Here is a 22,357-nt window from a genome sequence, read left to right as displayed (position 1 = left end):
AATATTTTATCCTGCTTTGCATATACTTGAGATATAAATGTAAAATTAAGTTATTTTTTTTAACAGATTTGAGTTTATGCTTAAAATAAGAACAAAGCCCATTAGAGATATTCATATTTTAATCAAAAGTCACTTCATTTTGATGATCAATTTCATGAACAACATTTTTTTTTTTTTCATTTTCCATCTCAAGAAAATGCAACTTGAGTTGATTTAAGAATTTTGAGACATTTGCACTAGAAAAACAGACAAAAATACTGAGGAAGAACAGTGATCAGAAGGCACAGTAAAAGTATTATTCCAGTGGTTGGGAACAGAGGCATTCAAGCTACTTTTTTGTAAAATAAGTGAAAAACTAATGATCTGTTCAAACTCTGAAGTGTTGCTTATATAACTTGTGTTTCTTTCAATATTACTTGCATTTTCTTTGGTGTTAAAAACGGTCTTATATTGACCTTTATAAGGCCTGCAGAAACCCAAATTCATTTCGTAAGCTGAAGAATATGGAAAGTAATGCTACTTGTTAGATTCAAAGCACTTGCAGATTTAATTTCTGGTAAGCATTATCATCATCATAGTTAATTTTAGTTTTTGTTAGTTTTAAAACCACATTTCCAAGTAAAACATATGATTCAGTTAAGAAATGTAATCCATTTCCATAATTCTTTCTAAAATTATGGATATCCAAGTGAGATACATGTATAGTTTTAGTAACCAAAAGGCAATTTATTATTATTGCCGATGGATTTTTATTTTATTTTTTTCAAACTACAGTTTTCAAGAAAAAGATTCAGGTAAGAAATTCTATCTACTCTTTACTGAAGTTCCAGGTTTCAAAATATAAAGTTGGGATTATAGAAACTGCTAGTATATGGCTTGTTCGTAAAATAGCTTTATCCAATGAATATGTACAATTTATTTAGTTTTAGGTTCCCCAAAACCATGAAATAAATCATTGTTATACTTTGATCGTTTCAAACTACAAATCCCAGCAAAAACGCTAACGTTAAAAGCTTTTTTGTTTTCCCTGTGCCATGCAAGATATTTATTGTTGGCCTATAATTGTTCATAGATTGTATTTGTTGTGTTGTTACCCCATAATCATACATATTATTAAAGGAGTAGTTCACTTAAAAAAAAAAAAAAACAACAACTTTTGCTGATAATTTACTCACCCCAATGTCATCCAAGATGTCCATGTCTTTCTGTCTTCAGTCAAAAAGAATTTAAGGTTTTTGATGAAAATATTCCAGGATTTTCTCCATATAATGGACTTCAGTGGGAACCAAACGGTTTAAGGTCCAAATGAGAGTTTCAGTGCAGCTTCACAGGGCTTCAAACGACATTAGCCGATGAATAAGGGTCTTATCTAGCGAAACGATCGCTCATTTAAAACAATAAATAACAAAGTTTAAGTTTTATAAGCACATGCTTGCCTTGCTCTGTTCTGTGATGAGTGTTCGTGACTCTCCTTTTCAAACTTGTTCATCAAAATGAACAAATCTTTTTTCGAGTCATGACTAGAAGGGTCCTTGATAAGACCCTTATTCATCGTCTGGTGTCCTTTAAAGCCCTTTGAAGCTGTAATGAAACTCTCATTTGGACCTTGAACCTTTGACCTTTAATTTCTTTTCAAATGAAGAAAGAAAGACATGGACATCTTGAATGACATGGGGCGAGTAAATTATCAGCAAAAGTTTTTTTTTTTTTAACTTTAAAAAAAAATAAATAAATAAATAAATAAAAAATAAGGGAACTACTCCTTTAACCTACCACTTTTATTTAGTAAAACTGCATTTCCCAGCGCACCGTGCGTGCGATAAGATTGTAGCCCAGAAGCTGCTTTGTAGTCCGGAAGTGCTGCATTCGCTGTTTTGTTGTGGTAGAACAGTACAACGATTTTTGCGTTCTAATCCAATGACAGTCGGCGAATGAATCGGACACGAGCGCTGTTCACGGCTGGTTTTTGCACGCGCTTGGTTGTTACTGACATGAGGAGAAATAATTCAAGGCAGGATGGAAGATGAAGGGTTGCTGAAGTGGACCGTTATTGTTCTCACATGTCAACATAAAGATAGTGTTTATGCCTTCCAGAGAGGTGAGTTCACACATCGTATGACTTTGTATGTTTGTTTTTAAAAAGCCTTAATCTACGTTAAAGTAATAATGTGAAAAACTTGTAAACAAAAAGTATTATGGTATTGCTCTGGTGCTGCGTTCTATCTAGTTCACTCGCTAACTTCCCTCCGTCTCGCCCACTCGGATCATGTACCTCATTTAAGCTATATAGGGGGCACATCATCGCACGAGTGCCCCCTACTGGCGGAAACTGCAATGGAACGTCCAAAGCCTATGATCACTTTGAATCAGCTATTCCCTTTAAGAAATTGTTTAATGCCGCATCCGAATGTATATAGATGAGTTTGGTTTGTTTTAAATAAAAAAGTAATAAAAAAAGATATCATAGAGTTGTTTGTGGTGGTAGTGATTAGACGAGATCTGAGGTGACGGTCACACAATCGTGTTGCATTGTGGTATATGGAGCTGCCTGCCTGAAGGTACGAAGTACACAGATTAAATAAATCTAAAAACTAATCTAAAGTTATTCATTATGTGTCGGTTTGCCATAAATCCAGACTGAGTCTCATCTACAATGCTGTCCAAACAATTTTTAAGTCTTTTTGCAAATATTATGGCAAACATTTTATACTCGTTGTTAGGAGTGTGATGGGTCGCCAAGATCTTTATTTGTTTTAGGAATTAGCGTGATACCCTGCGTTAAAGTAGCCCGAGCTTCTTTATCAATACTCACTTTAAAAACACATGTTAAAGAAGGAGAAAGTTCATCAGCAACTCCATAGACTGGAAAAAAAAAATCACAACACATTCTATCACCATAGACATAATGTATATGTTCTATCACTATCAGTCCACCTCAGGGGATTTCCCGCCGCCATTTTGAAGTGCGTTCCTCAGTTGGCTGATGATACACTTTTTTTGCATGATGCCGTTTCATTAGCTAGTCTTGAACCTTTCGAGAACTTTTGAACTTTTCAAATCACCTTTTGTGATTTGATGTCCATCAAAGAGTGTAGTTTGTCACAAATTTGTAATATACAAATTAGAGATCAGGTATCATATTTAGGTCCATAATATTCATGGCCCATAATATATCTTTAGACATTTACAATGGTAATGACACTCTCGGGAGTTTCGTGGAGTATATTCATCTAAGGGTTAATAGGTGCCACATTATGTACTGTAAATAACATGGTATCTAATGCCATCACTGCACCATGTACTTTGATGTGGGTCTACCCAGATCTCATCCTAACAGATCTCAGGTTCAGGTGGATCTCATGGAGGTGTGTGTGTGTTTCAGAGTTGGAGGTGCGTCAGAAGCGCGGTGTTCTTCCGGCTGATGCCTTGCTGCTGACGGTTCCTGACCCAAACGCCCGGCTGGGCAGCGGCGGGGCCACACTGAACGCCCTGCTCGTGGCTGCAGAACACCTGAGCGCTAGAGCTGGATACAGTGTGAGCTTTACATTACTCTAGAAAGGTCCCTCTCACTCTCTCTCTCTCTCTCTCTCTCTCTCTCTCTCTCTCTCTCTCTCTCTCTCTCTCTGTCAGTATTTTAATGAAATATTATTACAATTCAAAATAACTTTTCTAATGTAATATATTTTAAAATGTAAATACATAGCAGAATTTTTAGCATCATTACTCCAGTCTTCAGTGTCACATGATCTTTCCGTAATCTTTCTAATGTGATTTAGTGCTCAATTATTATTGGTTCTCATTTGTTAATGAGTATTATTACTGTTATGTTTTTGCGGAAACCATGACACATTTTTTTACAGGATTCCTTGATAAATAGAAAGTTTTAAATAGAAATAGAAACTTTTTTCCATCATTATTACTGTCACTTTTTATCAATTTAATGCATCCTTACTGAATAAAAATGTATTTTTTTTTTATAAAAAAGTCATATATGTAGTTACCCCACATTTTTGATGCGAGTGTCTCACGAAAATATGATACAACATTGATATTAATTAGCAAATCAACATTTCTTGTGCTTATTCAGCACTATAATATCTCAATGTTCTGATAAATTATTAGAGTACAGTTTTAAACATTCTTCAACACCCTTAATTAAATGTGTGTTTGTGTTTAGGTGGTGAACGCAGATGTTCTGGATGAAGCTCATATTCTCATCCTTCACACGGTCTGTAATAAAACAAAAGGCATGCGAGATCAAGTTTCTCAGACGTGTGTTAACAGGTGTGTGTTTTAGGGCAGAGATTTCCCGTGGGACGGCTGCAGCAGGGCTTTCTGCTGGATGCCCGTACAGAGATCAGATGCCATAGAAGGACCTGTGTGCTGCTTAGACCTGCTGTTGGATTGTCTGTCCACAAAAGTGAGTTATGCTCACACAGATGTACATGAATGCATACACCACTCACTCTCTGTGTAATGCAATGAGGTGTGTGCATTATGGTGCACATTTAATGAAACTAAATATCCCGTTGTTCCAGATTTGCCCCGGATCTCCTCCAGGTGTTTGGGTGTGTGGCACTGACATGATCCTGAATATTCCAACACGAAAGTGTGAGCTAATATTTATACAATCACACATCTAATGCATAAATAAAAGCCTCAAAAAACATTCGATTTTTTTCCGATTGTGATATAAAGTCACAATTAGCTTTTTATCTTTCGCACGCAGACAAATCAACATTGTACAGCTTCTAAAACACTTTAGCAAAGAGTTTTTACTGAATTTGATCAATATCTTCACCTCTTTTCTTTACAGTGTTTTCATGGGACGGGTTCTCTGGGGTTCAGGTTGTGGCGTTGCCAGGTGACGCTGGTTTTGCTCTTAATCACGGCGTATATCTCACAGATGCAGAGGTGCGTTATTCAAGATTAGGGTTCTTTTTTTTATTGTGCATCTGTTTTATTTTCTGAGAATTTTTTTATTATTGCTTTTACAGAACAGAGTATGTAACATTATCTATAAGGGCTCAATGGAGAAGATCAGCCTTGCCGCACTCCCTGATGGGAAAGTACCCCTGGTATGAATTTGATTGGTGCATATATAAAACATGATTTCACTATTGTTTTACATGACGGTTTTCCAGCCTTTCTTTTACCATGAGGCTAGTTTTGGTACTGTACCTTTAAGACTTTTATATTAACTAGTAAAAATAGTGGTATTTATTAAAATAAGTCTCTTATGCTTACCAAAGCTGCATTGAATTGATCAAAATGCTGTAAAAAATGCTAACATTGTGAAATAATATTAATACAATACAAAATAACTTTTTTCTATTTGAATATGTTTTAAAATGTAATTTATTCCTGTAATCAAAGCTGAATTTTACTCCAGTCTTCAGTATCACATTATCATTCCGAAATCATTCTAATATGCTGATTTGCTGTTCAAGAAACATTTCTTATTATTATCAATGCTGAAAACCGTTGTGCTTAATATTTTGTGTAAACTGTGATACATTTTTCAAGATTCTTTAATGATAAGAGAGTTCAACAAACAGCATTTATTTCAAATAGAAATCCTTTGTAACATTATAAATGTCTTCACTGTTACTTTTGGTCAATTTGATCTGTCCTTGCTGATAAAAATATGGTATGCCCTTGAAATCCAAATATTTCATCTACAGTACACTCACCTAAAGGATTATTAGGAACACCATACTAATACTGTGTTTGACCCCCTTTCACCTTCAAAACTGCCTTAATTCCACGTGGCATTGATTCAACAAGGTGCTGAAAGCATTCTTTAGAAATGTTGGCCCATATTGATAGGATAGCATCTTGCAGTTGATGGAGATTTGTGGGATGGCAATTTTGGTGAGCTCTTGCAAATTGTAGCCTCTTTTTCCTATTTGTAGTGGAGATGAGTGGTACCCGGTGGGGTCTTCTGCTGTTGTGGCCCATCCGCCTCAAAGTTGTGTGTGTTGTGGCTTCACAAATGCTTTGCTGCATACCTTGGTTGTAACAAGTGGTTATTTCAGTCAAAGTTGCTCTTCTATCATCTTGAATCAGTCGGCCCATTCTCCTCTGACCTCTAGCATCAACAAGGCATTTTTGCCCACAGGACTGCCACATACTGGATGTTTTTCCCTTTTCACACCATTCTTTGTAAACCCTAGAAATGGTTGTGCGTGAAAATCCCAGAAATACTCAGACCCGTCTGGCACCAACAACCATGCCACGCTCAAAATTGCTTCAATCACTTTTCTTTCCCATTCTGACATTCAGTTTGGAGTTCAGGAGATTGCCTTGACCAGGACCACACCCCTAAATGCATTGAAGCAAATGCCTTGTGATTGGTTGATTAGAATTAGATAATTGTATGAATGAGAAATTGAACAGGTGTTCCTAATAATCCTTTAGGTGAGTATGTCTACCATTTCTAAATTAAAAACAAATTCTACAAATAATCCTAAAAAATCTTTCTAAAAGTATCCGTGTGGTGTTCAGGTGTCTGGGCCGGTGTTTTTCTCTAGGGCTGTTGCAGAGAAACTCCTGCAGACTCATGTTACGTCACCGCTGGACGGCTGTACTTATCTCGGCATGGATTCAGGAGCTCCACCGCTTGAGGTAATCGCACACCACATGGTTTTCTTTCTCAGATTCGCAGATCCCACTCTCACTTTTCTTTCCTTCTTGCAGATATCTCTCTTTCTGGATATTCTGGTGTGCCTTTGCTCTGACCTGACAGAGCATGAGTTCATCAACGGAGAGAGAGCAGGCTGCAGCTCGTCCTCCGGGCCTCAGGGGGCAGCAGTGAGGAGCGGGCGCGCCGTGCTGTGGAGGACGCTTAGAGGAGCCTCTATTTCTATGTGTACTCTTGCTCTTTTCTACTCTAAGGCCGTGTGTCTACAAAAAAAAAAAAAAAACGGCAGACGCTCTGCTGAAGACGCCGTGCTTTAGAGCGATTGAGTGTTTGAGACGTTTCGTTGCTATGATACAGAATATCCGCTGCACAGTTTACTTGTAACTGATTTCGCAGATAATTTGTTTCATACTAGAAAATAAATTTTTCATCCATATTGTTCGGTTAGCTCTGCTGGTTGATGTCGTTGTACAGAAAGAATGTTGTGACAGTTGGTCGGTGTGGTGTAGTCCCGCCCCTCCTCCACTATGATTGGACGGCTGGGTAAGAGGTGACAGTGATGAGCGCTGCGTTTTACCCAAAGTTGAACACTTTTCAACTCTCGGCGACCAGTAAAAAGCACTGGACGCTTCAGCGTGAAAAAAACGCTCAGCGCTTCGTAGGGTTGGGTATCGTTTAAATTTGAACGATTCTGATTCGGATTCCGATTCCTTGTTTCGATTCCGGTTCCTAACGATTCTCGATTTCGATTCTTTTAAGAGGCAGGGTCAAAAAAGTTTAGCTAACCTTGCTAACCAACGGTCTTTCTGAAGGAAATACTCCTTCTGTCACAAATACTTGTCACAAATTTTGCAATTTGCCGAGATTTCGTTAATTTTTAGAAAAGTGAAGCAACACTTTGGACCGCCGACGTAAGCTACTCATGTTCGACTCGCGCGGTTATGTAAACACTTCCGGTAGACGCTTCTTCGTTGGTGTTGTCCAGCGGTTTCTTCTTCCGCTCGGCGGACTGTGAATATCGAAACTAGGAATTGAAATTTTAACTTTTGAACGATTCCGAGAAAAACGAAAAGTTAGTCCCGGTTCCAATCGATACTCGATTCTTGATACCCAACCCTAGCGCTTCGTTACGCTCATGCTGTTTAAAAAACGCGGCGCTCCCATTGAAAACAATTGAAAACATACGCCAGGCGCGTGGAAAAACGCTTTGTTGGACACACGGCCTAATGCCACTAAATTAGAATTTAACACCGGAGTGTGTTTATGGATGTGTTAAGAGTGAAATACTTGCATATTGCATAGTGTATACTGTGCATTTCACAATGACAAATGATTCAAACATGTTCAAATGACCTGATTACATACCTTCAACTCGCCATGCCTGTGCCTTTGTCATCCAATCTAATAATGAGTCAAGAATATATGTTTAAAGTCACTGCTATTACTTCCAGTTCATTAATAAGGTTAGCTCCACTGCATTGTGGGATTCAGTTCTCAGTGTATACTTAACATTTTAGCCTTGCATACTAAATATTCACGTGCTGTTCTGACGTATCATGTTCATCGCCAGTGTACATCCCCGAGGGCCGCTATGATTATTTGACTCAGTCGGGCCGAGAACATGTCGTCCGTCTAACAGAATCTGGATCAGAGACAATGATTCTGTCTCATATTCAGGTGGGAAAATGTTGTGAACATGTCTCTGAGATGTGTATTAATAAATTCAGTTATCATAAATGTTTTGTTCTTTTTGTTTTAAAGGAAGTCGAGTCTGTGGCAGTAGGCAGCAGGGTGATTAATAGCGTGTTGGAAGGAGATGTTCGTGTATCAGCAGGAGCTGTAGTGCAGCACTGCCACCTACAGGTCTGGAGGATTTTGTCATAAGGAAATGAAAACCAACTTGACCCTACTGTTTTTATTCCAGATGATCATGTTTCACTTTGAAATATGCCACATTATGGAAGGAAAACTGCTTATTAATGTTTCATGTTGTATAAGTATAATGTTCAATTATCAAAATGTGTCAATATCAATTAAAGGGTCCAGTCCAGGTGCATTCTGGGTGCCTGCTGTCAGGGCTCGATTTGACCTCATCGTCCTGCATCCAACGTTTACCTCTATCCAGCGACATCATGGTTCAGGGTCATCGAGTGATGCTTGGAGAGTTAAAGTTAACTGTGTACACAGCTTTTGGAGCTCATGATCAATTAGAGGTGAGTTTAGAGCCTGATTCATTTAACAGATGCTTTTATCCAAAGCCACTTACAAATGAGTTCTGCATATTTGCTCTGAAGAACTAAATAAAATAATTTATGCTAGTTTTGTGCTTTATTTTATGGTATTGTAATTACACACAGGCTCATGCTGATGATGTTACAGCTTCATTCCTTAATCAAAAATGGAGTGAGTTTTACAGTCGGACTGGAATACAGTAAGAAACTTTTACATTCATACCTCATTCAGACTTTAGACTAAAGGTTTGGTCTATCTTTCTATTTGTTTTACTTCGACTCAGGCTGTCTTAAGGCCCGTACACACCGGGACGAATATCAGTGCGCGTTATTCGTCAGCGTTTTTTGTGTTCACACCCAAGCGATTTTCGCTGATGATGAGCCGAGTGAACATGCAAAATCATTCCCTGACGCCAATTTGCCATGCAATACAACTCCATAACAGTTATCTTTTATCAAGATGTTTGTAGTCGCGTTTGTCATATCGTTCTTTATGTTCTTGCACCAACGAGAACAGCAGCTCTACATTCATCTTCCTTGTCTTATTTCTTCCTGGCTGTGTAGACGGCGACGCGTATATCTTCTTCACCGTTGCATATGTGTGCTTGGCAAGACCGTTTTGTGTTTGAGCGCCCCACAGTTGTGTTTTACCAGAGAATGTCTAATTGAAGAGAATTGGCACTGGCTGGTTACTTCCTGGTTCTGGACTGGCTGCAGTAACGCGTCTCTGTCCATGTGGGGGCGCTCGCGGTCGAGTGCAGAATTAATGGGAGTCAGTGGGGTTTCACGCCCATAAATCCGCTTTTCTCAGGATGTAATTTTTTGTCAAGTAATTTGAAAGTTGCATTCAAAAGGGAGGGCTAAAAAAATACACTCAGCTGAAAATTGCATTTTTAAGTTCACTTATCTGTTCTAAAAATCCATTCAAAAACGTGATGACGTCACACAATAGCAGAATGCTAGCGTGTTCCAGCTAACAACAGCCTAACCTGTAAGAAATCAAAAGGACATAAGTACCTGTTCATTCGACTTTTGGCCTATAATCTATAGTGAACTTGCGGAATCAACAATAAAATCTATGTTGATTTAACGACAAGCAGGAGAAAGAGACACATTTAGCCGTTTAGCCCCATAGACTCCCATTCATTCTGCTCTCGCCCGCGATCACCTCCAGTGGAATTATAATGGAACTGCAACCAAGATGATACACAACGGGGCTAATAGGAAGGCTCTCTGTTAGACGGGCTCTGGTTTTACTGTCTTTTCAGAAGCTCCAAACACGTGAGAAAAAGCGCCAATCTCATTGGTCGGATAGTTTTTGACGCGGTGCGTCAAACAAAAAACGAACCCGAGGCGTTTTTAAAAAAATGACGCTTTTACGCGTGGCGTTTTTACGTGTCGGTGTGAACACTCACATTCACGCCCATTGTTTAGTCACGAGGCGTTAAACGTCGGCGAATAACGTGCGCGAAATTCGTCCCCGTGTGAACAGGCCTTTAGCCAGGGCCTGTGATGTGAAAATTTTATCAGAAAAATTACCCTGACATTTTTTCCCCCTAATCTGTAATGCACAGTTTTATGACTAGTAAAAATAAATTAATTTTTTTAATTTTTTCGTCACTTGCCATCGGCTTTTTTTAGGCCCTGGTCACAGCATTATATAATGTGTCTAAAATATGTATGTGTGTGTGTGTTAAAGGCCTCTGGACCTATGGGGACCTGAGAAGACCGAGTCATGCTGTCTGCTGGACGCCCGATTGTTCCCAGTGTTCATGCCCCGTTCAGGACCCGTTGGACTGGAGGGTGTTTGTTGGCTTCTGGGCGGCGCTGGTGTGCGGGACCGCTGGAAGGAAGCCTGGAGACTCTCGCTTAGGGACATTGTGATCCTGACGGACCAGCAGACGGAGCTGCGCTGGAGAGAGGAGTTATTCTTTAGCGTGGGTCGACGAAGAGCCGCTGACGCTCTACAAGGCCACACAGATCTCAATCTACTGCCGTTCTTCAGAGCAGCAGCGCTGGCCGGCCAGCAGGAGGCGCTACTACAGGCGCTAGATTCGGGTGAGGAGCAAAAGATGAGAAATGGTTCACATCTGTTGACTTCTGAGGGTACTAATATTTAGTCTGTTTGCTCAGTTGCTGCAAACAGCAGTAGTGATCTGGGAGTCGCGGCTCGTAGTCTGGCCTGTATCGCAGATGTTCTTGGCTGTCTGGCGGGCGAGGGGAAAGGCGGTTTACGCAGCGGACCAGCGGCCAATCCATCATGGGCTCCTGCTTTTAAACTCCTAGAGGACGGAAACTTACCCGCTGGTGTCCAAGAACTGGCTAATCAAAGAAAGCACTGGCTCAGCAGGTCAGAAATAATTTATTAAAGTGCAAAAATTGAACAAAAATGTGATTACATAAAGCAAATGCCCCGATGTACTTAAAGCAAATTTGAAGTGTATTTTGTTATTGAATAGAAAACACACAGCACATATTTACATATTCATTTGAACGCCGCTCTCGGTGACGCTGGTGCCATTTTTCAACCTTCTTTTTTATAACTTTTATCAGAGCCTTTAAAGTGAGATGCTTTCAGATTTGTCATTGCTCTGTAAAGGCCAGATTTGTTGGTGCGAGCCGCCAGGCATTATGAGGGGGCGGGACAGATCCTGCTGCGGAAGGCAGTGATGTCAGCGCGCCAGTTTGTGTTCATTGGTCGAGGAGAGATGCCGCCGATGGGCGAGTGGCAGGAAGTGGAGTGTCCCGCCAGACTGGATCTGTCAGGTGAGAAACAGCTTCTTCTGTACAACAGGATCTGATCAGAGTTTATGTCTGACGGTGCTGTGTGAAAGTTGACCCCAATCGACTTTTCCTTTATAAAAAAAAATGGTTTCCTTTATCTGAGTGGAATAAGATTTTGTGACTTTTCCTACATAATCTATCTATACACACACACACACACACAAAAAACTGGGCTTGATTCGGTTGTTCTAAAGGTGTGTAAAAAAATGTTTTACAAATCTGGTCTACGGGGTCAATATGACCCCACATTGAAATGAATGGGAAATGTGAAAAAAACTAAATATTTTTTATTCATTTGTCCAAAAAAATATATAAATCCATCATAAATCTGAAAATTTCCACACAGAAATGAAGGCCTACTACTAGAGCATAAATGTGATGTAGAAAAGACATGCTCACTCACACACACACACAAAAACACACACAAACAAACATGTATGAGTGTACTGCCACAGAGAGCATTTTTTAGAACTCACAAATGAAATCAGTCACAAATGCAGAACAAAGATATTAAAGTGTAAGACCTAATACACACACACACTCACTCACACACACTGATTATAGTTTTACAATTTGTTTTAATTGTTTTTTGTAGCTTGTTATTGCTTTTTAAGTTCCGAATTTTATTGGAAAAAATGTTAGATTAGATGTTCACTCGTATTGCTTTTGTTTTCATATTATTTAGTTTATTTATTTTGCATTCTAAAGTTAATTATTTATTTTTACACTTTTTTTCAATGAAATCAACAATGTGCAACTAAAATCTGACTCCAAGTCTTGTCCTTTTGGTGTGTCTTATGTGGCATTTAGGTGTCCTTTTTCTGTGGCACTTTGTAAAAACAGACGTTTCAAAATGCATCAAAAACTACAACAATTATACTATTTAAAAATTTTTTTATTTTAAATGTCCTTTCTTATGTTTATATATATATAAAAATTCATAAAATGTATTTAAAAAGTTGTGACAAAAGTAGTCAGTAATGTAGTAGGCCACATGCAGTAAAATGAATGGCTCTCTATTGCCTCTGCTGGTCAAAACTATTTATTTCTAAAACTGTAAAGAATTTAGTTTTATCTCTAACCAGTAGATGGCGTAATTCTACAAATAACACCTAGCTCAATATCCAGAAGCAATTTAAATTTAAATTTTGATCATTATTTAAGTGATTTTTTCATAAAAAATTAAGATTTCATATGCAAGTTTATGGTGTGGTTGAGGAATTGTGTTGTAAATAGGTACAAAAGTACTTCTTATCTCCCAAAACACAGCATTAATGAATGGATGAGAAGTAAACAAAAATATATATATATATATTATTTGTATTATTAAAAATGTATAGTTTTTGTACAATTTCTCTATCAATTGTTGGGGTCATATTGACCCCAAGGACCAGATTTGTAAACAGGAAACGAAGACCTTTTGAGGGTTAAAACATTTGGGGCAGTACAGTTTATTTGGGAAAAAAAATTATCCTTTTTTTTGGTCAAATAAATGCTGTTGTTTTGGACTCTCTATTCAGAATTTCTAAGGAATATATAATGGTTTCCACAAAAATATTAAGCAGCTCAACTTGTTTTCAACCGATAATTATCAGAAATGTTTCTTCAGCAATCATTATATTTTGAATGATTTCTGGAGGATCATGTGACACTGAATACTGCAAGTAATGATGCTGAAAATTAAGCTTTGATCACAGGAATAAATTATATTTTATAATTAAATAATTTATATATATATAATATAATTTATATATATAATTTATATTTGTATAATTTATATATAATTTATAAATATATAAATGCATTAGAATAGGGAAAAAATGTTAATTGATAATGTTACAGTGTTACTTTTTACTGTAGTTTTAAACAAATAAATGTAGACTTGTAATATTCATGTTTTTGAAGTCTCCTTGCATACCAGCCCTAAACTTTTGGAAAGTAGTGTAGATGAATTTAGTTGATATATTTAATTGTATTTAATTAGAAAAATCTTTGTGTGCTAGAATACTTTTTTTCCCAGAACTACCTGTGTTGAAATTCAGTAAATTTGATCCTGTCATAAGCGTATCAAAACAAAGCTTTACTCTAAACAATTCAGATTTCATAGTGTCTTTCACACACTGTGCTGAAAGTGTGTGTGTTTGAAAACGTCATCAGGCGGCTGGAGTGACACTCCTCCTATTGCGTTTGAACACGGTGGGCTGGTGGTCAATGTGGCCGTCAAGGTGGATGGAAAACGTCCGATTGGAGCTCGAGTTCGACGCGTTGCAGAGCCTCATCTGCTGTTGGTCAGTGCCAGCGGTGACCCGTCCTGCAGCTTCTCCACAGAAACACTCTGTGAGGATCTCACTGACCTGGAGGACTATTGCCAACCACACGCTCCAGGTCAGAGAACATCAAAATCTGTGAGCTGTACACAACTGATATGCAATATAACACATTTCTGTTCCTGTAAAAAATCGAAATATTCTGTAAATGCTCACTAAAGTTGTTTCTATGTTAGGTGCCCTGCTGAAAGCCGTGTGTGTGTGCAGTGAGCTGGTGTGTGTGTCGTCTGCTGTCTCTCTGAAAGAGCAGTTGTTGCAGCGCTGGGGAGGCGGACTGGAGATCCACAGCTGGTCGTCACTGCCACACGGTTCTGGTCTCGGTCAGTGGGAATCTCTTTTGACTGAATCACTTCACTGTTTAAATGGTTGTTTTGGAATAAACACATAAAATATCTTTTGTACAAATGGGAAAAATGTGCATAAGGAAAATCAGAAGCAATAACAGTAATGTGTAATGGCATATAGATAAATTATGAATAATTATAAATATATATATTTACACATAGTAGCAAAAAATATGAATATTAAATAAAAAAACTATGAATCTATCAAATAAAATTGATGATTATACATGCTAATACAAATAATAATAATCTAAATATTATTTTAAATATATAAATTATGTGTATAACAAATGTATACTCATCAATTAAAGTTTTATTTTATAATAATAATAATTTTTACTATGTGAAATATTATATATTATATATATAATCTTCCACTTTATATATATATATATTTTTTCTGTCTAAATATATTTAATATTATTCATTTGTAAATATATATATATATATATATATATATATATATATATATATATATTTATAGACCATTTCACAAGATGTAAACAACACTGGTCCAGAAGCACTTCCTGTTTCAGTTTTTTAACACTACATAAAAGCTGGGATAAAATACAACCAACAGAACATTTAAAACTGAATCAAAAAGTTAAACAAACATCTTTAAGATGTTTTCTTTACATGTGAAATAAAGAAAACAGTTACAAACTGAAACAGGAAGTGCTTCTGGACCAGTGTTCTTTACATCTTGTGAAATGGTCTATATAGCAAATTGATGCCATCAATTTCACTATGTTGTATTTTATAACTTTTATTTTAAAATAATAATAAAAATTTGAAATATTTTTATATTCATTTTACTTTTTTATATATTCGTATTTTATGTTTTAATAGATGTTGTTTGGCTGGATCACACAAAATGTAAATCAATGAATTAATTGTAAATTATATTATAATTATAATTATATATAATTATAATATTTATATAATTATATATATATATATATTTATATATTAAATATATATAATTATATATAATTATATTAAATAGTTATAATTAAATTATGTGTGTGTGTGTGTGTGTGTGTGTGTGTGTGTGTGTGTGTGTCTGTTCGCAGGCACCAGCAGTATTCTGGCAGGTGCAGCTCTAGCAGCAGTTTACAGATGTACGGGACGAAGCTTCGACACAAACTCTCTCATTCATGATGTTCTTTACCTGGAGCAGATCCTCACCACCGGTACGAGAGACGCCTTTATTCTCATCACTTCCTTTCTAGAGTAATTCACTGAGGGTTCACTGAGCTGGGAAGCTCCATCAGGCTGAATTTGAAGGCATTTAGTACTGTATATGTGCTGCTGTTTTAGGTGGTGGATGGCAGGATCAGGTCGGCGGGCTGTTTGGAGGAGTGAAGCTGGCTGGATCTGCCGCTCAGTTACCGCTGAGAGTGGAAGTAGAACAGCTCTCTCTTCCTCAACACTTCCTGTCTGTCCTGCAGCAGCATCTTCTTCTGGTTTACACTGGAAAGACGCGTTTAGCACGGAACCTTCTGCAGGTACGAGCGGCTGATGGTGACGCTCAGACTTCATGACCGCGGTGTAGTGTGTCACTGGATCTCTGCGTGTGTGTGTAGGACGTGGTGCGGAGCTGGTATGCGCGTTTACCCTCCATCGTACGGAACGCAGAGCAGCTGGTGACCAATGCAGAGGAGTGTGCTGAAGCCTGCAGAGAGGGTGAGACACACACACACACACACACACACACACCAGATCCAGATGGAGGCTTTGATCTCTTTCTCTCAGGATCTCTCCTCAGGTTGGGGGAGTGTATGGACACATACTGGCAGCAGAAGAAGCTGATGGCTCCAGGCTGTGAGCCGGCGGCAGTGAGATCCATGATGAACGCTCTTCGGCCGCTGAGTTTAGGACAGAGTCTGGCAGGAGCAGGAGGAGGAGGATTCCTGTTCTTACTCACCCGTGAGCCTCAGCAGAAGACACCAGTGACCGAGATTCTCACAAACATACAGGTGAGCCTGAGAAACTGGTTCAACCACTACAGAATGAGAACATGTCAAGGGGAATGGTTGTTTTAACCCTTTCTAAACTGATATGTTTAGAAGCACTTCTCTCAGAATGATGTGCAATTTAAACTGGTTTTAGTGTCCTAGTAAAAACAGAAATGGTGAAAGTAAAATGTATTTTCTCAATAGTGTTGGTCCTGCTGTTGTTTTGACAGGGCATTAATTCCTTCAGTGTTCATTCAGTGGAGCTGGATATGGACGGGATCTCAGTCATTCAGAAGAGCTCTGAACATCCTGAACAACAGCAGACGACTTACATCTGACTGCCTAATAACAATTAAACTGATATTATTTATGTAAATATAACATTTATAAACATTTGTTTCATAAACACTCACCTAAAGGATTATTAGGAACACCTGTTGCTTTTAATTTCTCATTACTGCAATTATCTAATCAACCAATCACATGGCAGTTGCTTCAATGTATTTAGTGGTGTGGTCCTGGTCAAGACAATCTCCTGAACTCCAAACTGAATGTCAGAATAGGAAAGAAAGGTGATTTAAGCAATTTTGAGCGTGGCATGGTTGTTGGTGCCAGACGGGCCGGTCTGAGTATTTCACAATCTGCTCAGTTACTGGGATTTTCACACACAACCATTTCTAGGGTTTACAAAGAATGGTGTGAAAAGGGAAAAACATCCAGTATGTGGCAGTCCTGTGGGCGAAAATGCCTTGTTGATGCTAGAGGTCAGAGGAGAATGGGCCGACTGATTCAAGCTGATAGAAGAGCAACTTTGACTGAAATAACCACTCATTACAACCGAGGTATGCAGCAAAGCATTTGTGAAGCCACAACACACACAACCTTGAGGCGGATGGGCCACAACAGCAGAAGACCCCACCGGGTACCACTCATCTCCACTACAAATAGGAAAAAGAGGCTACAATTTGCAAGAGCTCACCAAAATTGGACAGTTGAAGACTGGAAACATATTGCCTGGTCTGACGAGTCTCGATTTCTGTTGAGACATTCAGATGGTAGAGTCAGAGTTTGGCGTAAACAGAATGAGAACATGGATCCATCATGCCTTGTTACCACTGTGCAGGCTGCTGGTGGTGGTGTAATGGTATGCGGGATGTTTTCTTGGCACACTTTAGGCCTCTTAGTGCCAATTGGGCATCGCTTAAATGCCACGGCCTACCTGAGCATTGTTTCTGACCATGTCCATCCCTTTATGGCCACCATGTCCCCATCCTCTGATGGCTACTTCCAGCAGGATAATGCACCATGTCACAAAGCTCGAATCATTTCAAATTGGTTTCTTGAACATGACAATGAGTTCATTGTACTAAAATGGCCCCACAGTCACCAGATCTCAACCCAATAGAGCATCTTTGGGATGTGGTGGAACGGAAGCTTCGTGCCCTGGATGTTCATCCCACAAATCTCCATCAACTGCAAGATGCTATCCTATCAATATGGACCAACATTTCTAACAAGGTGCTGAAAGCATTCTTTAAATCAATGCCACGTAGAATTAAGGCAGTTCTGAAGGCGAAAGAATGTTTCAGGCAACCCACTGTAATTCTGTACATTCCAGGCACTTGGACATCTAGCCAGTAGTTCAGATGCATGTTGTTACAGCGCTGACTGTAGATGTATATTGAAGTCCTATATGATGCTACTTCAACAGTAACACCAGAGTGTCCTATAGTAGACAGACATGGACAAATACTTAAACTCAACATGATTCTATGGACTTAATTAATGCACATACCAGGGGCCTCATTTCTAAAGACGTGGATAGATTGATCCTCTAAATACATTCAGTATGATAGTTTCCAAAATCCTCAGTGTTATTTCGTCGTGCACACAATAAAAATTATACGCCAATACACACTTCCTACAGACTTATATTTGGACTCAGGGATTCTCTGTCTTGCACCTCTGCCACAATCTCCTGCTCTCCGATCTTGGCACTGAAGTGGCAGACAGCAGCATCAGCCAATGAACAAGGCCTCCAGGTGGCGCTCTTCCTCATTCACATACAGCAGAGTGGAGAAGACTGTGGAGACATGATCCTGAACACGGACCTCCACTGAGATGCTCTTCAGAGGCACTGAGTCACACAAACCAACAGAACAACAACACATCACAAAACGTCCATTAGACTCTCTATATTAGCATAAAAACAAGAGTGAACAAGAGCTTTTTGATATATAATAAAAGAAATTCTGAATTTAAGAAGAGCATGTGGCATTTGTCAGTTTAAATATCTTCACTCAACTAATACTGGGATAAAGCCGACAAACTTTGCTGTTTGAAAAACACATAATAGCTCTCCAACATATAAATAAATAAATACATTGAGAAACTGGCAGTCCATCATTCTCACGCTCATGAACTGACTAGATGACCTAACGTTACTTTAAAAGTAGGCTAAGCGAAGGTGAAAATCAAAAACCGAAAATACACCATTTAAATGTGCCTTAAATCCTCACAGAATCCTCAATTAACGAGTTAATACGTGTTTCTGGGAGTTTATAGCGCGACCGAGTGTTTGGAGAAGAGAAGAGATGATTTCTGAAAATCGTTGAAACGATCCGTAGTTTCAGTCAGAGTCAGTAGACCGTTAAAGACCATTAAACTGCGCTGAGATCAGAGATCCTGCTATTTAAACTGAGGCGTGGGTTTGGCTTATGAATATTAATTTACTGCAGAAGAGACGTAAAGCTGAGATTTTTTTATTCCAAACGAATTTTCTTTACAGTTTATAAACATATGGCTGATTCTTATACATCAGGGGTGATAATCACAGATACTTTAATAACTTTTTACTCATTTAAGAGTTTCTTCCGCACGCGAAGTGGAGATTTAGGATTAAAAGCTTCTTCAACTTCCAAGAAACTATCAAATCTGAACATATTAGTTAGGCTAGACGTCATTTTCTTGTTGGCAATATTTTGTAACAACCCCATGTAGGAATATCACAGCAAACATATTTATTGAATTAGCCTATTAGTTTCAACAGACAAAAACAACAGCTATCAATACTAAAAATATCACATACATGTCACATCATGTAATAGTCTGTATTAGAGAGATGTTTAGAAAAACACAAATTTGCTTATATTTTAAAGTTATTAAAAAAAGAAAGCATTTAGATAAAGCAGATCTCAGATCTCAGGTTAGCTTCATTGTGTTAGTGTATGTTTGACTCATGACGTCATAAAGAAAGTTAGTAGAATCGAACGAATGGAACGCGTGGGTTTACTATATAAGCGCTTCACAGCTTGACACAATTTGTGGGTTTGTTGTAGTGGTCGAGAGAGAGTGACAGTGGTTTTTCACAGCGATGGGTCAGCGAGTTAGTAAAGTGAGTCCGATGATTGGCGAGGTGTGCGATCAACATCAAAGCACACCCCCAAAACCCAGCATTAACACGGCGGTTCAGCATCCTCGTCCTCGCGATGAGACTGAGACTCCTGTTGATGCTGCTGGTGTGGGAAAGAGCCAAGAGAGGAGAGGAGGAGGAGGAGGAGGAGGAGAAGGAGGAGGAGGAGAGGAAGAAAGTGAGGTGAAGTTGAGGAGATTCATGGAGAGAGGAGAAGGAGACGGAGGCGAGGAGAGGAAGGAGTCAGGGAGAGTGCTGAAGAGAAGAAAGAGGAAGTGGTGGAGGAGGATGGTCTCTTTCTTCAGAGCTGACAGTAAACAGGGAGAGGAGAAGCAGAGGGATGAGGGAGAGGAGAGGAAGGTAGCATGGGCAGGAAGAAGTAGTGATGGTAAATTTCACCAGATATCTTATGAGAATATAAATGACTAGATCTCTGATTTGACCTCGTAAAAACTTATACTGTATCACACAATGACAATATCAAATACACATCAGTGCAAATTATACCAAAATACATATCAATGCCATTAGATCTTTATTATATGGTACAGCATTAGTAAAAACGAATACGCATTATCTAATCAAAAAAAATTGTGGCAACAGATTACAAGCAATATTATTAATTACATTTAACAAATTAGAATTGAGTATTAATGAATGAAATGAATTCCTTAAAAGTTAAAATGAGTAAAACTTACAACAACAACAAACAAAATACTTAAGTCACCATTATGGTGATCGGTGTTTGTTTTAGGATTGTTTTAAAATTACGGTTTTCTCCTTCAGTAATTCTGCTTGTTAACATCAGGTGTCTTCAATGTTGTAATAAAATATAAATAGTTCTTAATCAATCTTTGACGTTTGTCTGTTATTCAGATATTTATGTTAAATATTTGGGTGTAAACTTTACTCATTTTAAATGGTTAACTTTTAAGGAATTAATTTGATTAATTATTACTCAATTGTAATTTGTTCAATTTGCTTGTAATCTGTTGCCACAATTTTTATTTGATTAGATAAAGCGTATTAATTTTTACAGTGTATGTATATATATATGTACTGATGTTAAAACTGTAAATATTCCATATAGTCTCTGTTAATTATTTAAAATACATTAAAATGAATATATCCATCATGTTATTTTGTCTTTCAATAGACTACATCTTCAGTCACTACACTATTGGTGATCAGCTGGGGAAAGGTGGTTTTGGTGTGGTGTATGAAGGGAGACGTCTGGAGGATGATCTTAAAGTGAGTCAAAATAAATTAAACATGATCTTGTGAATTATCTTCTGATATATCACTCTAAGCCTTCTTAGTGTATCTTATGGCTTTTGCACACAAATTAATTGTTTGTTTTGTTCATCAGGTGGCCGTGAAATACGTCACAAAGACGGAACACACTGAATGTATATTCATTGTAAGTAGGCTGCACAATATAAAACATCTCAAATTAAAATTAACCACAGACAGATATTTGATTGTTTATTCAATTACCAAACTGGTCCAAGACTGAGCTAAATCTTTATTTCCAAACCAAATTCTTCTAGCCTGATCATCCAAAGCCCCTTCCTAAAGAGGTCGCCCTCACCATCCTGGCCAGTAAAGGTCCCCGTGTGCCTGAGATCATCCGGCTGCTGGACTGGCAGGACCGCCCTGACCACTTCGTCATGGTCCTCGAATGTCCCTCTCCATGTGAGGATCTGATCCGGTTCATGAAGCGTCACGGTGGAAGACTCGATGAGGAAAAGGTACGGCACATCATGAGGCAGACGGTTCACGCTGCCAACGTGTGCTGCGATCGCAGAGTTCTCCACCGTGACATCAAACTGGAAAATCTCCTCATCAACATGGAGACATCTGAAGTCAAGCTGATAGACTTCGGGTGTGGGGACATTCTGAGGAGTTCGGTGTACAGGTCATACTCCGGTATGTATTGTAACTCAAAGCTGCACTCAAAGATGTGGGAACGCATTACAAATTTACATCTCACACAAAATCTTTCCTCAGGCACATCAGCGTACTGTCCTCCCGAGTACCGTGCCAAGGGGAAGTACCACGGCAGGCAGGCGACGGCATGGTCACTAGGGATTCTGATGTTCGCCATGTTATGTGGACATTTCCCTAGTGACTATGACCTGATGCTCCTGAAACAGAAGCTCTGGTGCAAACCCGACCTGTCTCCAGGTGAGATCTAGAATTAATAGTTCACTATCATACAAAACATGATGTAAAGTTTGAGGTAATAATCAGACGTCTTCCTGCACAGAATGCTGTCGCCTCCTCGGGTCTTTGCTAAAGGAGAAGCCGAGCCAGCGACTCAGTCTGGGGATGATTCTGTCCCACAACTGGTTTAAGGTAGTGAAACTAAGATCGGCTAAAAATCATTTGATTTTCTCATAGGAAGAATTCGCTAAGTCAAATCTGTTCTTTTTTCTGTGTTGTTTCAGGTCGCCACATAAGAGCCCCTTTTTGTTTTCATTCCAATTGCAGGGCCTCGAAAGAGACCTTCATTGTTATTTTTCATCACTACCTCTCCGTGTCGGAAATGGGTAATTTGCGTGCCTGCTGCCTTCCTTGGATGTGGTAGCCGTTTCTCAGGCTCCCTCTCCGGAATCGAACCCTGAATGTACCATCGAAAGTTGATAGGGCAGACAT

The 22,357-nt window shown here is 38.6% G+C and overlaps 2 protein-coding genes across 5 annotated transcripts; both read left to right on the top strand.

The window, feature by feature from the left end:
• Window positions 1-1,840: 1,840 nt before the first annotated feature.
• fcsk (fucose kinase) lies at window positions 1,841-20,948 on the top strand. 4 transcript variants are annotated; one of them, XM_089127852.1, is made up of 23 exons: window positions 1,841-2,098; window positions 3,383-3,534; window positions 4,178-4,228; window positions 4,298-4,420; window positions 4,539-4,611; window positions 4,817-4,914; window positions 4,998-5,078; window positions 6,508-6,871; window positions 8,214-8,320; window positions 8,405-8,506; window positions 8,683-8,856; window positions 9,001-9,074; window positions 10,574-10,932; window positions 11,008-11,224; window positions 11,474-11,640; window positions 13,816-14,043; window positions 14,162-14,305; window positions 15,403-15,522; window positions 15,650-15,837; window positions 15,916-16,015; window positions 16,085-16,308; window positions 16,518-16,658; window positions 20,856-20,948. In XM_089127852.1, the coding sequence occupies exons 1-22, from the start codon at window positions 2,017-2,019 to the stop codon at window positions 16,623-16,625; spliced, it is 3,336 nt and encodes a 1,111-aa protein (XP_088983978.1). In that variant the 5' UTR covers window positions 1,841-2,016; the 3' UTR covers window positions 16,626-16,658; window positions 20,856-20,948. The 4 variants fall into 4 exon arrangements, with proteins under 4 accessions (XP_088983978.1, XP_088983977.1, XP_039525507.2 ...); XM_039669573.2 differs by lacking the exon at window positions 20,856-20,948 and having other exon boundaries at window positions 1,842-2,098; window positions 6,508-6,627; window positions 6,700-6,871; window positions 16,518-16,711; XM_089127853.1 differs by lacking the exons at window positions 1,841-2,098; window positions 20,856-20,948 and adding an exon at window positions 2,356-2,558 and having other exon boundaries at window positions 6,508-6,627; window positions 6,700-6,871; window positions 16,518-16,711.
• Window positions 20,834-22,102, top strand: LOC120477589 (serine/threonine-protein kinase pim-3). Its single transcript, XM_039669232.2, has 5 exons — window positions 20,834-20,950; window positions 21,069-21,119; window positions 21,250-21,628; window positions 21,710-21,886; window positions 21,969-22,102. Exons 1-5 carry the CDS (start codon window positions 20,834-20,836, stop codon window positions 22,100-22,102), a joined length of 858 nt encoding a protein of 285 aa, XP_039525166.2.
• The last annotated feature ends 255 nt before the right edge of the window (window positions 22,103-22,357 follow it).

Source organism: Pimephales promelas, chromosome 25, assembly GCF_988280905.1.
Source record: "Pimephales promelas chromosome 25, fPimPro1.hap1.1, whole genome shotgun sequence".
Lineage (NCBI taxonomy): Eukaryota > Metazoa > Chordata > Actinopteri > Cypriniformes > Leuciscidae > Pimephales > Pimephales promelas.
This window is presented reverse-complemented; position numbering and strand designations above follow the sequence as displayed.

What these genes read in the sequence shown, in the direction of transcription:
- fcsk (XM_089127852.1), top strand. Translation starts at nt 2,017, where the DNA reads ATGGAAGATGAAGGGTTGCTGAAGTGGACCGTTATTGTTCTCACATGT. An exon ending in ATATTCTCATCCTTCACACG is followed by an intron (nt 4,229 to 4,297) that starts GTCTGTAATAAA and finishes TGTGTGTTTTAG; the next exon opens with GGCAGAGATTTCCCGTGGGA. An exon ending in GGAGCAGATCCTCACCACCG is followed by an intron (nt 15,523 to 15,649) that starts GTACGAGAGACG and finishes CTGCTGTTTTAG; the next exon opens with GTGGTGGATGGCAGGATCAG.
- LOC120477589 (XM_039669232.2), top strand. Translation starts at nt 20,834, where the DNA reads ATGTTATTTTGTCTTTCAATAGACTACATCTTCAGTCACTACACTATT. An exon ending in ACACTGAATGTATATTCATT is followed by an intron (nt 21,120 to 21,249) that starts GTAAGTAGGCTG and finishes AAATTCTTCTAG; the next exon opens with CCTGATCATCCAAAGCCCCT. An exon ending in CAAACCCGACCTGTCTCCAG is followed by an intron (nt 21,887 to 21,968) that starts GTGAGATCTAGA and finishes CTTCCTGCACAG; the next exon opens with AATGCTGTCGCCTCCTCGGG.